The sequence below is a fragment of the Pan paniscus genome, chromosome 21, assembly GCF_029289425.2.
Source record: "Pan paniscus chromosome 21, NHGRI_mPanPan1-v2.0_pri, whole genome shotgun sequence".
Taxonomy (NCBI): Eukaryota; Metazoa; Chordata; class Mammalia; order Primates; family Hominidae; genus Pan; species Pan paniscus.
In genome coordinates this window covers 41882521-41897991 of record NC_073270.2, presented here as the reverse complement: position 1 = coordinate 41897991, position 15471 = coordinate 41882521, and the positions used below count along the sequence as shown (strand labels likewise).

General features: G+C 52.2%; 2 protein-coding genes across 40 annotated transcripts in view; one reads left to right on the top strand and one right to left on the bottom strand.

Annotated features, from left to right (window-relative positions):
- The window catches only part of EPB41L1 (erythrocyte membrane protein band 4.1 like 1), a 77752-nt gene extending 69299 nt beyond the window's left edge, over window positions 1–8453 (bottom strand). For 9 of the 39 annotated variants that reach the window (XM_063600824.1, XM_063600827.1, XM_063600819.1 and 6 more), the window contains exon 1: window positions 8196–8449. The gene's annotated coding sequence lies outside the window, so the exon portion shown is untranslated. Of the gene's footprint in view, window positions 1–8195 lie in introns of all 39 variants that reach the window. The other 30 variants (XM_063600839.1, XM_063600840.1, XM_063600842.1 and 27 more) reach the window with 8 other exon arrangements.
- LOC100994367 (uncharacterized) lies at window positions 6462–13180 on the top strand. The gene is made up of 4 exons (XM_055104692.2): window positions 6462–6563; window positions 7275–7496; window positions 7838–8029; window positions 10006–13180. Exons 1-4 carry the CDS (start codon window positions 6462–6464, stop codon window positions 10108–10110), a joined length of 621 nt encoding a protein of 206 aa, XP_054960667.1. The 3' UTR covers window positions 10111–13180.
- Window positions 13181–15471: the final 2291 nt, after the last annotated feature.

Here is a 15471-nt window from a genome sequence, read left to right as displayed (position 1 = left end):
TTTCTCTCACTTGCTGGAGATGATGTGACTTCCTTCCCAAGGGGACTTCCCCAGTATGGAACACTCACTTCCCTGAGTGATAATGTCTGCATGGACGTGAATGAAAGGATGGAGGGTACAGGCTGAGAGAGCTGCCTCTGAGACCTCAAGCCACTTTCACAGCCAGGCAAGAAGGATCAAAAAGGGAGCTGGGTCTGCAGTCATCCTGTCTGGTGCTTGGATTTGTACATGGCAGTGGGGAGACGGCAATTCGTCAGATGTTTGCAGTACCCACGGACACCACTTTAGACCAAACAATGTGAAAAGGCCACCACCCATCAGCCTTGGCTTCTTGCCCAAAAGCTTCACGGGCCACTAGGGAGCCTCAGGCTGATGTGCAGTGGTGGGCTGGGGACCATGTGACAGCACAGAACTGCAGAGTAACAGCATTAAAACGGAGACATGCGTCCCACCTGGCCCATCCTGATGACGATGCAGAAGGCAGAGAGAGACCTCCCGCTAGCAGGGTATCCTCCGAGAGCCGGGCAACATGCTGGCTGTCTTTTGGGCTTTATCTTATTTGAGCTGCACAAGGGCCACACGGAGTAGGTGAGCTTATTTCCCAGGCGGCTTAGTGGCCAAGGCCACATGGCTAGTCAGTTTCAAGGAGAGCCAGGACTAGGACTCAAGTCTGCTGGCTCACAGTCCAGTGCTCTCCCCACTCAATGCTGCTACATCCCACGACCTCCAACTTGCTGTAAGCCATATAACCAAAGCTACTGTTGCTCTGGATGTAGAAATAATAACGGCAGTATCAATCCCTCCCACATGCAGGGCACTTTACAACTTAAAGGATCTTTTTATAATCATTTCGCTTGGACCTCACCAATTAGCCACTGTTGAGAGTGGGCAGGAAACAGCAGTTACAGACATGGGCTTATGAGCCAGAGCTGGAATCCTGATGCCACAGGCTTGGTGACCTTGGGCAGGTTACTTAACCTCTATTGAGAAGACTATCCCCTGCACCTCCAAGGTGTATAGTGAGAATTAAATGAGATAGGCAGGGTGTGGTGGCTCACGCCTGTAATCTCAGCACTCTGGAAGGCCAAGGAGGGAGGATTGCTTGAGCCCAGGAGTTTGAGAGCAGTCTGGGCAACAGAGCGAGACACTGTCTTTACCCTGTGCACCCCCGCAAATTAGCCGGGCATGGTGGGGTGCACCTGTAGTCCCAGCTACTCAGGAGGCTGAGGCAGGAGGATCACTAGAGCCTGGGAGTTTGAGGTCACAGTGAGCTGTGACTATGCCACTGCACTCCAGCCTGGGTGACAGAGTGACAGGCTGTCTTTAAAAAAACAAGAATAACGACCGGGCCTGTAATCCCAGCACTTTGGGAGGCTGAGGCAGGCAGATCACCTGAGGTCAGGAGTTCGAGACCAGCCTGGCCAACACAGTGATAACCTGTCTCTACTAAAAATACAAAAATTAGCCAGGCAGGTGGCACGTGCCTGTAATCCCAGCTACTTGGGAGGCCAAGGCAGGAGAATTGCTTGAACCAGGGAGGCGGAGGTTGCAGTGAGCTGAGATCCTGCCATTGCACTCCAGCCTGGGCAACACAGCAAGACTCCATCTCAAAAACAAAACAAAAAAACCCAAAAAACAAACAAACAAAAAAATAAGAAGAATAAAATAAAAAGAAAAAATAGAAAAACAGATAATGCACATGAAGCTTGCTCTAGCACAGTATTTGACATATAGAAGACACTCAGTGGCAGCAATGGCTCTGATCACCACCAGACAGATGGACAAACTGAGGTACAGAGAAGGTAGAAAGCTTGTCCAAGGACAGTCTGGGTGTGGGCAGCTGCACAGCCCAAGCAGCAGCTTAGAGCATCCTAAGAGAATTTGAAAATTTCCTAGGAGAGCTCCATACTGGGTGGGTGAAAGAAAGGGTCTTTCCCTGGGACATCACCACCTTTTGAGGGTGACAGAGAGATGGCCTTCTCCAAGACCAGTTCCCCCAGGCTCCAGTGAGGAGAGGAGGGAACAGGAGAAGGGAGAAGCAGCAGACCTTTGAGGGCAACTCTCACGGTCTCATGGTTTCTGACTCCTTCTCTCACTTGATTTTCATTAATTGTCTAAATACTGTTAGAGTTCAGTTAGCGTTACTTAGAATACCGTAAAATTGGAAACAACTTCAAATGTCAATCAACAGGGGGGCTGGCCAAATTAGTAGGGTTTATCCATTAAAAATTTAATTATGAAAGTATAACATACCTATTGCAAAAATTTTTGAGATAGATTTTATATCTACTGACATAAAAAGATGTCAATGTGTAGTTACATGAAAAATGCAAGTTGTAAAACAATAATGCAATGTATGATCCCATTCTGGTTTGTATGTTTATGTTGGTATAGAAAATATCCTGGAAGGATACACAACATGCTGTTATTAGCTACGACTGGAGAATAGGATTTGTTTGGGGATCTAAGGGGAGAATACACTTTTTTTCTTTCTTTCTTTTTTTTTTTTTGTGACGGAGTCTCGCTCTGTCACCCAGGCTGGAGTGCAATGGCGCAATCTCGGCTCACTGCCCCACAACCTCTGCCTTCCGGGTTCAAGAGATTCTCTTGCCTCAGCCTCCTGAGTAGCTGGGATTACAGGCGCCAGCCACCATGCCCGGCTAACTTTTTGTGTTTTTAGTAGAAATGGGGTTTCACCATGTTGGCCAGGCTGGTCTTGAACTCCTGACCTCAGGTGATCTACCCGCCTCAGCCTCCCAGAGTGCTGGGATTATAGGCATGAGCCACCGTGCCTGGCCTACACTTCTGAATTATTAGATTTTCCACAAATTTTTTTTGTAATTAAAACTAAAGAAAAGTAAATATAACAGTAAAGAAATATTTGTTTTTCTGTTTTATTTACTTCCCATATGCTTGCTGGAACTCCATTTTCTACCTGTTTTCTTCCAATCTGTATCTATGTTCATACCTAATTTTTTACCATTGTAATATGAATACTGATAATCTTATGGGTCTTCTTTCCCATTTCACATTAATTGTATCAGACCATTAATGACATCACATCATGACATCATCATCATCTCCACTAATGTTCATGGATACTTTACTATGTACTAGTTACCATGCCAAGATGTTTACATGCCTTAACTTATTCAATCTTGATGACAACCCTAAAACCAGGTACTTGGACTATCCACATTACAGCTGGGCAAATTGGGGCTTTGAAAGATTAATTAACTTGCCAATTGCCTCACAGCTAGTAAAAACAGAAAGAAGACTTAAACCCTGTTCTATGCAAGTGCCAGGTCCTCACTGGGAACCTCTCTGTCCTATTCCCCTCGAAGATAGTGAGTGGTTAGTGAGAAGAATGTGGCAAGTAGGGAATAGCAAGAATATGGCAGGCACTATGTCTTACAACTTGAGTGACCTTGATCAAGTCACTTCCCCTCTTGATTAGTTCACTCATTCTTTCATCGGACAAGTATTTGCAAACCACTGAGCAACATGCTGTGACGAAACAATGAATAAAATGTGAACTCTGCCTTCAAGGAGACTGGAGTCTAGCGTCATTCTCTTCAAACACAGAAAGGATCTAGCCCCGGCCCCACCTCTGTCGCAGAGCAGTCATAAGCACAAAATGAATCAAGGATGCAAAAGAGCTTTGCAATTGCACAGCTCCATCCACTGCAAGCAGTTTTTCTGTGGGTGTTCACCACTGCGTATTATTTTATCCAGTGGATGTTCCAAAGCTTTCCCAATCATCTTCCTATTGTTGGACACTTAGTCCCAATTTACTGCTATTATAGAGGAAGCTCTGATGGGGATTTATTCAAAAGAAATAATTCAAAGGAAAAACAGGCCAGATGTGCAAAAAAGATGCTACCCAATCTTCCAAATGACTAAAGGGAGACCAGCCCTTCTCAAACTCACCAGGCCTCAAACAGAATTCCTGACCCTGTGGCCTTACCCACTCCAAGCTCCTCCTTCTCCAACCTGGCGAACCACCCGCTACCAGAGGGACACCTTAATGAGTGCCAATCTTGATCCCTCCCCAGCCCTCCAAGTCCCCACAGTTAAGGTTTCTCCTGTAAGATCCCGTCCACCCTCTCCTGTGGATCATACGGTTGCCAAAAGGACCTTCCCAAAACACAGTTCTGTCATGCTCCTCAGCAGACTAAAATCCTGCAAAGGTTCCTAGAGCATCCCGGCTCACGTCAAGTCGAAACACCTTGGCCTGACATTTAAGAGAGACAGAAGTGGGAGAGAAGTAATGTTTACTGAGTTCCTGCAATGTGTTAGCATTACACTAGGTGCTTTATATAACAACCACAACATGGTCCCTGTGAGACAGGCATGTTTATCTACATTTTACGAATGAGGAAACTGAGGTTTGGGCCAGCTGAGTGATGTGCCCAAGGCCACGTGGCTAATACAATGCATTGCTGTGACTACAGCCTACGTCTGGTGGATTCCAGAGCTCCATCAAAAACCCAAACACTAGGTGACTTTCTGAGTCACCTCCCAGCTCACACTCCGCCACACACACTATCTGTTCCACGCACATCAGACCGCCCACTCTTCTTCAGAGGCATTCCTATTTCCTTCCCCTCTGACCTGGGGAAGTGGGTGCCCTTCCCCCTTCAACCATCGAAATCCGACTTGGCCTTCAGTGCCCAGCTCAAAGGTCCCCGTCTTCTTGAAGCCTTCCCTGAGCACCAAAATAGGAATCCATGCTGAGCCTATGCAATAGCACACTCTACTTTTAGTGTGTCATGTCTGCATCTCTCCCAGCTAGACTGGGAGGCCTTTGAGGAGAGGGATGCATCTGACTGAGTGACTATTTCAACTTGAACAAAACAGAGTACAGCCTCTGAGAAACTACAGGCTGCCTGGCATGGCCTTCAGGAACATGGCTCTGACCCACACTGCCTAGGTTTGAATCCTGACTCCCCCACAGCCTAGCTGTTTGACCTTGAACAACTATCTAAGCCACAGCTCCATCAATCTGTAAAATGGGAAGAATAACTCCTATACCTCATCTACACCTCAAAGGGCTTTGTGAAGAACGTATGAGTTGTACATGGAAGCCCTTAAAACTGGGCCTGGCACATAATAAATGCTCAATAAATGTTAGCTGTTACTATTCTGATCCACAAGCCTCTAGCCCACAAAGGAAGCAGTGCCAGCCTGCTCCACCCCCACCCATCCACCAAGGCTCAGCTCCCTGCCCACAGGGCCTCCTCAGCCCAGTCCCCACTGTGGCCTCGGGATGTGTCCAGAGCCAGCCCATCTTCCCTAAAAGCCAATGGGAGCAGGGAGTCTGGTGTTTCCCCACTTCTGGGGGACCCTGGCCAGGAAGGAGAAGGCCAAGGCTAATCCTTCTCTGAGAGCTCCTAGTCAGTACTTATCTACCCTACCCCTCAGCACTATAGTAATATTCAGTCCACAAAGCCACCCTTGCCTCACCAGGCACACACACACACACCTCACACACCTCTCCACCTGGACTGGCCCTGGCCTACCAATGAATTGCCTGGCTCCACTTGACACCAACCTGGTACTTCCAGATATTGCCCCCAGTAAATGTCATGGTAGAAAGAAGGGCTCTGGACTCAGACCGCCTCGCACTTTCCAGCTGCGTAACTTTAGTCCAGTGACATAACCTCTCTGAGCCTCAGTTTCTCCTCTGTAAAAAGTGGATAATTAATTGCACCTATCTGACAGGGTTACTGTGAAGTGACTCAAAGCACTTCTTGCAGTACATGGCATACAGTAAGTTTCAATAAATACTATCACTTTGATTGTGTAATCACTGGTATTTATCTCCAGGCAGAGATGATCATCCTCCCCGCCCTTTTTTTTTCTTTGAGAGGGAGTCTCGCTCTGTCTCCAGGCTGGAGTGCAGTGGCACGATGTCGGCTCACTGCAACCTCCGCCTCCTGGGGTCAGGTGATTCTCCTGCCTCAGCCTCCCGAGTTGCTGGGGCTATAGGCGTGCACCACCACACCCAGCTAATTTTTGTATTTTCAGTAGAGACGGGGTTTCACCATGTTGGCCAGGATGGTCTTCATCTCTTGAACTTGTGATCTGCCCGCCTCGTCCTCCCAAAGTGCTGGGATTACAGGCGTGCGCGGTGGCGCACGCCTGTGTCCCCTTTTAACAAATGGGACAGAGAAGCTCAGAAAGGGGCTCTTAGGGAAGCCCCGGCAGGTGCTAACAAGCACCTCCCACCACAGCCTGAAGTCAGAAAACTCTCTCTGTTGCCCCCTGGAGGCTCAGGCCAGAACATCCCTGGGCACCTGGCATCCTCTCAGCTCTATGCACTTCCAAGAGGGTCCAGGACCACCCACGTCCCTTTCTCTCAGCCCTGACCTCTCCTGCTCACCTACAGAGGGCAAGGGCTGGGAGGCCAACATAACACCCCTCCTAAGGGATCAGGTAGCCTCAGGCTCCAGGCTACAATGCCTAGCCCTTGGCAGAGTCCTGTCTATAGCACAGCCACCGCAGCAGGGAAGCCAGCACCTGAGCTGCAAGAGCCCCAGAACAAGAGGTGGAAGACCTGGGTACATTAATGCTGACTCCCCCGCTCAGCTGCTTTGTGACCTTGGCCAAGTCACTCTTACTCTCTAGGCCCCATTCAACCTTTCAATATCGACTGAGTGAGGACTACCTGACCAAGCATTGTTTTCATGCAGGATTCTATGGAAGAAGCTCTTCAAGAAGCTCACAGGGCTGAGCCCAGGAGGACTGTCACATAGCCCAGGAAGGGCTTTAATAGGAACAATGCCCTCTGCACTGATCTCCTCCAGGACTGCCTTGAGGTGCCCCTGAAATCCCAGGGACTGTGCTCTGCATGCCATAAATACTATGCCTGGGTTGCCAGGCAGGCATGACCTCAGGCTGGCCAGGAGAAGCCAGCTCCATCCTTGCACAGAGCTGGCAGAGCCTTCCTGGGCCACGGTGGCTCACAGAGGAGGCTGGCACAGGCTGCCTCTGCCGCAGGCTCCATCTGGAGGAATGGGTGGGCAGAGAGGCACACAGCTGCCTCTATTCTCCACACCCTTGCCCGGGACAGGAGGCACTGTCTTCCAGGAGCTGCGGAGGGCACCATCCAGGCCCCAGATCTTGACCTGGCTCAACTGCCACTGATTCTGGAAGGCTCCTAATGCTGAGGGTGGGGGGATGGGGTGGGAATGAAGCCAAGCCGCTGGACCCCGCACAGCCCTGGAGAGGTCCTAAATCTGGCCGTCTCACATTCCCACCTTTGGGTGCAGAGGAGGTGCTATGCGGATCCAGAAGTGAATGTGGGAACACGTGGTGCTCTCTCCCCCACCAATGCATCCTCAGAGCTCCGAGGGAAAAGCAACGACGATGGCTGGCAGCTGAGGGAGAGACCAGCATCCCCAGAACTCCCTTTTGGTCCTTGTCCAGACTTCAAGGTCTCCATGGACCACTTTGAGCCATATAGGTCTGCCAGTCAGTGGCCTCTGCACCCAGTAAGTACCCCAGTGGCTGTAGACATTGGCCCCCCATGCCCATCCCTGAGACCCCAGCCTCTCGGGCCCTTGGACCTCCCCAAGTGTGAAGGTGCCAGACACAAGTGGGACACACAAGCCCTCTCCCTCTGATCAGGGGACGGTCACTGGCCAGGACAATGCCAGGCCAGAACTGCAGAAGTCCTAGGGCTAAGATCCCTCCTAGCAGCTCTGAGGTACTTGGAAGGGAGACGGAAGGGGAGGCAAGCCCAGAGCGGGGAAGGGTCCGTAACCAGAGTGAGGAGAGATGAGGGCAAGGGCTCGCCAGCATCCCAGGCTCCAGCCAAGAACTCCTCCTGCAGCGTCCGAAGCAGGAGAAATCCAAAGAGCCCTTGGCCTCTGGAGGCGGCAGCAGGAGTGCTCTCCGAAAAGAGACTGGGCCAGCCGGTGGGAGCCCAGCGCCCACCCACCGCTCATCCTACAGCAGGACCAACCCCCCGCCACCCCCCAGCCTCTGGATCCTCTCTCCAGGCCTTGGAGGAGGCTGCAGACCGGTAGGTAGGGAGGAACAGCGAGACCCTCCCCCACACTGGCCAGGGGACCAACAGCCTGAAAACTCAGTTCTCGGCCTCGCCCCCGTTCCTCCCCAGGGCTGGAGGCTGGGCCTAGATGTTGCAAGCCCCCGGCCCCGAGAGCCACCTGATCCCCCCATGTGCCTACCTGGGCCCGGGGGTCCCCATGTCGGGCAGGTTGGGCGAGGGGCGGCCCCCTCGGCTCCTCTGGCAGGCAGGCCGCGGGGCGGGGCGGCGCGGGGTCGCGGCGGGCTCTGCGGAGCAGCCTGTTCGGCGACACCCCCGCCCGCTGATGGATGCCGACTGCAGCAGCGGCGGCGGCGGCGGCGGCTCGGCGTGCGCCGGGGGCTGGGCACGGTGCCCACAGCCCCGGGCCTGGCGCCCGACGCGCGGCCAGCCCCCGCCCCCGCCCCGGCCTCGGAGCCCAGCCCAGGGGCGGCCGCCGCTTGCGCCTGCCTCCCAGCGCGCCGCGGCCCTGCCCCTGCCTCCGCCTCCTCTCTGCCTGTCTCCTCTACCACCCACCTCCCCCCGCGCCCCGCCCTCTCTCTCAGGCTCCCAGGCCACCTCCTCCCGGTCCGTGCCACACGGGCAGTTCCCAGACCACTGCGGGACTGTGCAGCAGGGGGGCCTCTCGAGCGCCCCGGCTGCCCCCACCCTGGTCCTAGCCAGCCCCGGGCCTCCTTGCTCTCGCCAAGCCCTCTTGGGGGCTCATCAGCGAGAAAGGGAGGGGGAGGAGAGAAGAGGGGGATGGATCCCTGACTCAGAAGGGGTGACTCAGCCTCAGTGGGCCTCCCATCCCACCGGAGCCGGATCCCCTCACCACCCCTGCAGCACAGCGACAGGGCAGAACCTGCCTAGGACTCGGCGTCCTCCCCCACCGGGAGGAGGTATTACAACTGTCTCCTGGGAATCCTCTGTGCCTCTGAGTGTGTCTAGAGGGTGTCTATGTGTACATTTGTCCACATGTGCCTTGGTGACAATGACAGTAAGTGTAACAGTGAGAGCCCAGGGACCTATTGGGGATGGGGCCTGTGTACAGGTGCACTTGCTGTATGTGTCTGAGCACAGGCTGAGTGTGCACCTGAGCTCCAGGAAAGGGCAGGGGCTGGCCAAGCAGCTTGTGGCAGAGATCATGGCTCAAAACCAAGGTAAGCCATGCTCCTCCCCTCCAGGAGCACTGTTACCCACTAAAAAAACCAGTCCAACCACTGCAGCACCTCCATCTCACACAATCCGAAGGTGGGGACCTCAAGCCACAGAGGACTCTGGGAGGGAGAGGGCCTGGGTTCCAGTCCAGGTCTGCCACTGGCTCAGCAAGTACCCTTGGGCAAGTTGTTCCATGCTCTGGGCCTCATTTGCAAATGACGAAAGGGCTGGACGTTCCTATCTCTAGGGTCCCTAGTTCATGGCGAAGGCATAAAGAGAATGGTGGGTAACCGCAGCATGATCTCCAAAGATTTCTGTCCATGGGTCCACTGCAACCCATATGACCGCGAACCCCCAGTCACCACCCTCACCTCCAGGCATACACAACTATTCATTCATTCTTCACATCATTCCTAAGTACCTACCATGTGCTGGCCATAGTTCTTACCACAGAATCCACTGCCCTGGGAAGCACAGAGGCCCCAAGCTGGGAAGCAGCCTCGATGTGAGCTGAGCCCTCCATCCTTCCCTGCTGCGATTCCCTCAGTATCAGCCTCACCAGTGGGCTCTCCATCTCTGCTTGTCACACACTATAGAGCCAGGCACCTCCCTCCCCCAACTCCTCCCTCCCAGTGTGCTGCTCCATCATGGTGACCTTCTACCCTGGGTCCTCATATGCACTCTAGGGCCTCCAAAGACTGAGGCTATGCCCTCTCCTCAGCACCCTTTAGAGAACTCAAGATACAATTGCGTCCCTTTGTACCATGCCCAAAGCAAGCCTTCTCTTCTCCAACTTAAACCTCCTTCATCAGGTGTCTTTAGACAAAGCTTCCGGTGCCTTCACTCCCCCTGCTCACCAGGTTCAGCAGCGGATGAAGAGCAGAGAGCAGAATGAAGCCAGCTTCTCCCAGTCCTAGAGAACAGGCCCACCCTCCAGACAGAAGGTGGGAAGACAGACAAATCTGCCCAGGCCGACTGACAGAAGGACGAGTGTCCTGCTTGGCAGCCTTCTGTACAAATCCTGTCCTTTGCCTTTGGACTTCTCATCCCCAGGCCTTTCAAATTCACTTTTTCCCAGGAGCTCCCAAGGGAGTCTCACACAGGCCCCTGGGGCCGTGGCCTTGGGCAAGTCACTTTGCCACACAAGGTGCTCTGTTTGAGTTTAGCTCACCACACATTTATTTAAATGAATGAGTGAAAGGACCAATAAAACTCAGGAGTTATACCAGATGCATTTATTGTTTCAGATGCACAGCTGCTAAGAGATTCTTGACTGCCTGCCTTCAAGTATTTTGATTCCAAATAGGCTCAGTCTCCCCTGCTGGCTGAGCCTTTCCAATCGTGGGCTCCCGTGGGCAGGAGGCTCTGGGCTGCATGGCCAAGGCTCTCTCTGTTCCTCTTAGTTCAACTCTCCTTCCCTGGCCGTCTCCCTTTCCTTCCTTCCCCCAGGCTGAAGCCCTCCCCACTCCTCCCCTGGGGCAGGGCCACTTTCCCACCCTCCTCAACCAGATGGAGCCTCTCACTTTCCCAGGAGAATCCAGGCTACACTCCAAAGACCGAGGCAGGATGTTCCCAGACATCGTTCTGCATTTATACCCAAAGGGCTCAATTCACTTCAGGTCATTGAGACCACACAGAAAATGAGGCTTCTGCTATTTTCATTATTTTGATTATTATTATTATTCACTAACATTTCTATTAGCACTTTCCAGTTTGCAAAATACTTTTGTGTGTCATCTGCACAGCATCTTGTGAGATAATATCATCCCTCATCTTTTTTTTTTTTTTTTTTGAGACGGAGTCTCGCTCTGTTGCCCAGGCTGGAGTGCAGTGGCGCGATCTCGGCTCACTGCAAGCTCCGCCTCTCGGGTTCACGCCATTCTCCTGCCTCAGCCTCCCGAGTAGCTGGGACTACAGGCGCCTGCCACCACCATGCCCAGCTAATTTTTTTTTGCATTTTTAGTAGAGATGGGGTTTCACCATGTTAGCCAGGATGGTCTCGATCTCCTGACCTCGTGATCCGCCCGCCTCGGCCTCCCAAAGTGATGGGATTACAGGCGTGAGCCACCGCGCCCGGCCCCCATCTTATAAATAGGCAGGCTGAGGCTCAGAGTGGGAGTGACTTGCCCAAGGTTATGCTTACACAGTTACACTGGCTCCCTGGACTACATACTTTCCACTTTACCCAACAATAACCCTTTCCAGAAAAATCAGGCTGGAGGAAGCAGGAGAGACACTTAAGAATGTATGGCCCCCATAGGCATCAGTTGCAATTACTACTTGAGTTACTTGACTGTTTTCATTCCCCAGGCAGGGAAACTGAGGCACAGGGATAGGACTCAACCTAGGACCAAGTCTCATGGAGAAAGAAGGAAAGAGGAGCCCATCCAAAAAAGGGGTTCCTCAGTTCCTTAGCTGCAAATTCTGCTTCCGGCCCTAGCGCTACCATTTCTTTTTGTATTACTTAGGCAGGTTATTTGACATCTCTGAGCCTCAATTTTCTCACCTATAAAATGGGAGAATCCCTGCCCCATGTCTGTCACTGGGCTGCTGTGATGGGAGGTCAGCGGATGCTGGCAGAAGAGAAGGGACAGGACCCTTCATTCCCTCTCTGCTCTGTCTAGGAGGCAGGAGAAATTCTTTCCTCTTAAATTTTAACTGGATGGAACTTAATGGTGCAAAAGTCCAGGATACAGGAAAGCCAGGAGGAGAACGGAAGTGATTCGCTCCACTGGCTGGGAAAGCAAGGGACACAGAGTCAGCCACAGACCCCCAAGGTCACTGCAGGGCAGAGATTCAACCAAACACTTCAGGCAGGGCCCCTCCTATCTCCCTTTTATCTTTCAAAGGAGGAAACCAAGGTTCTAAGCAAAGCAGTGACTTGCCAAGGTCACCCACAAGTAGTCAGTGGTCTCCTGACTCCCAGCCACCAGGGCCCTTGACTACTGGACAAGCGGGGTGGGGTGGGGAGCACTCCCAGCCCAAGGACTTAATCTTTCATTCAGCAAGCAGTAATGCTCACACCAAGCCAGGCCCTGGACACTGGGGAAGGCTGGAGGAATTGAATACAGCCTCTGCCCTTGAATTCACAATCAATCTAGTGGAGGCACGTACCCCAGCACATCAGAGGATACTAGAAGATGAAGCACCACCATTTTCTGAGCACTTCCTCTGTGCCTGGCACTGGACACACATTCATTTGTTTAATCCTCAAAGCAATTCTCTGGCACTGAAATTATTAATCCCTTTCACAGCTGAAGTAACTGAGGCTCAGAAGGGTTAGCAACCCCAAAGTTCATCCAGCTAATAAATGGCAGGGTCGGAATATGACTGACAGGTATGTCTGGTGCCAAACTCTGAGCTTCAACCCTTATAAACTCCCTGTTTTTAGGTCTGTGCTAACCAATATGGTAGCTACTAGCCATGGCTAGTTGCTATGGAGCACTTGAAATGTGGCTCGTTCAAATAAAAATGTGCTGTAAATATAAAAATCAGATTTTGAAGATTTCATACCAAAAAGAATGTAATATGTCTCGGGCATGGCTCACACCTGTAATCCCAGCACTTTGGGAGGCCGAGGTGGGCGGATTACCTGAGGTCAGGAGTTCGAGACCAGCCTGGCCAACATGGTAAAACCCCATCTCTACTAAAAATACAAAAATTAGCCGGGCATGGTGGCATGTGCCTATAATCCCAGCTACTCCAGAGGCTGAGGCAGGAGAATAATTGCTTGAACCCAAGAGGCGGAAGTTGTAGTAAGCTGAGATCGTGCTGTTGCACTCCAGCCTGGGGGACAAGAGCGAAACTCCGTCTCAAAACAAACAAACAAACAAACAAACAAAAAACCTTATGAATGTATTGGGTTAAATAAAACAAATCATTTGAATAATTACATTTGTTTCTTTTGACTTTTTTAAAAAATGTGGCTACTAGAAAATTTAAAATTGCATGTGGCTTGCACGTGTGGCTCACATTATATTTCTTTTGGTCAGTACAGGTTTAGATACTCTGGGGTCCTAACTCAGCCCATAGAGATCAGAAAAGGCTTCCTGGAGGAGAAGACAGTAAGCCAAGCTGGGTTAAAGGTGAGGTCATGGGGAGGAGGGTATTCCAGGACAAGAGAGCTGGAGGGCATCTGGCTCCTGCCCGGGAGGGCAGCCGGGCCCAGTGACAGCCCCAGGCCACTGGGAGCTGGGCCAGAGGGAGGGAGCTAGCGGAGCCAAACTTAACAGAGCAGCATGACCCACCATTCTGGGAAGTGCTGCCTGGCAGGCTGTTTCACTGAGGTTGGCACTCTGCAGAGGGCACCACAGGGCAGCTGTGTCTGGGTGGAGGAAGTAGGCAGGGTGGACAGGTGGCAGTGCCCACCTTGCAGGGACCTCCCCCCTCCAGCTGCCCCCTACTTCCTCTTCTCCATCTTCTCTAAGAAGCCTCTCAAAGCACTGCAGTTCCCAGAGACCTTACCCTTCCCTGTAACCTTCCATCCAGCCCAGACCGTGGGAACCACACCCTCCTGCGTTAAGCCTTATTCTAGTGTGGAATGATGAGGATGCCTGCAAACTGCATAGCAGGTCACAGTGTACAAAGCACGTTTCCATATGTATCTAGTGTAGTGTTGTTGAACAGCCTAAGGGCAATTTTCACCTCTGGCAAGGGGGCTGGGGCAGGGATGGGGGACATTTATTAGCACAGGAGCTGCATGACCTTGAGCAAGGCCTTAGCCTCTCTGAGCCTCAGTTGCCCCATCTGTACAATGGGGATAATATCAGCACCGTCTTCCAGAGCTATGAGAATGACATGCAAGAATGCCCACAAAGGCTCTGTTTGGTGCTGGCATGCTCCAAGCTCCCTTCTGCACCTCAGATGGACCCCACTAGGGTGCCCCTCAGTACCCTCAGTGTCTCCAAAGCCTGCCCATTCTGAAGGTTGCCTCCCTTCCAGAAAGCCCGGCCCCATCTCCGCCCCGCATGCTCCCCCAGCCAGTTTCTTCTTCTCTGCCTACTGGACCCTCATCTCATCCTTGCCTCTACTTTTGAATTTGGGGCTCAGTTGTCATGAGGCTCTCCAACGTCTCCAGTAAGACTGTCATTTCTCAAAGCTGGGAACCTCAGCTCTGGTCCATGCCCCTCTTCCTCTTCTATACCCACAGCCAAGCCCCCTGTACATGTCTGGGCATCCCAGAGGCTCTCACAGCCCGCTCCAGTGGCTTGGACAACTGATTGCCATCTTTGGCTAAAAACAATGCTGGTCTCCACAGAGCACAGTAAGAGGATCTGGTCTGGCTCTGCTTCCTCAATGGAAGAAGCTTCAGTGGCTCCTCATTCTCTGATGAAGCAACTCAAATACCTCAGCCCAACTCTCGAGACCTTCCACAGCCTGGTCTCACCTGGCTCTTCAGCCTCATTCTCAGATTCCATGTGATGAGCTTTGTCAAACTGACTGGTTCCAGGTCCCCAGGGCACAGTGGCTGTGCCCTCTTCTCTGCCTGGGAGACCCTCTTCCCATTTCCCATAGTTATTCTTCTAGGCATTCTCCAGGAAGTCCTTCCTGAACCCTTCCTCTTTGCACCAACTCCTCTGGCTAGAAATAACCTCTTGGCCTCTCTGTCTCCCTCCTGCCACCCTCAAGTTCAGGGTCATGTGACCTGTCCAAGGGTTTTAAACTTCCATTGCACTATGAGCTTTAGGATAATGGCCACTTTTCATCATACTCCCTTCCCCCCGCCCACACACACCCCTGAAGGCCCACATCAGTGCCCAGTTCACAATATGTGCATAGTATGTGTTGGCCATCTTCACACCGAAAGCCAGAGGCCAGGGAGCAAGTAGGAGTCAGGAGTCCACCCAGGACGCCAGGACACTCCTGAGGCTGAGTTCTGCCTTATCTCCACCTCGGCTATGTTTCTTAATAGGTCCCCATGCTTCCAGCTGCTTCTTGGGAAATCAGCCCCTCTAGGAGGTCTGGGAGCCACATTCCTGAGGCCAGAACATGAAAAATCTGGCCATGTACCCACTAGATACAGATGTCCACCCAGCCTCCCATCGGGTGCCTGAAGTGTCAGCTGAGGTTTGCATCATCACAGCATCTCTAATTCCTTGCAGTCAGAAGAGAGCTGGAGAGTATCATACAGAGGCTGGGAGCAGTGAGAGGCAACAGGAGAAAAGCTGTGTGTGTGTCCCTGGTCCCGGGTGCCAGAAGGTGCTGCAGCATCACCATCAATTAACATCGCCATTGCAGAGAGCATCTGAGTCCCCACTTATGTGCTGGCACTGTGCCTA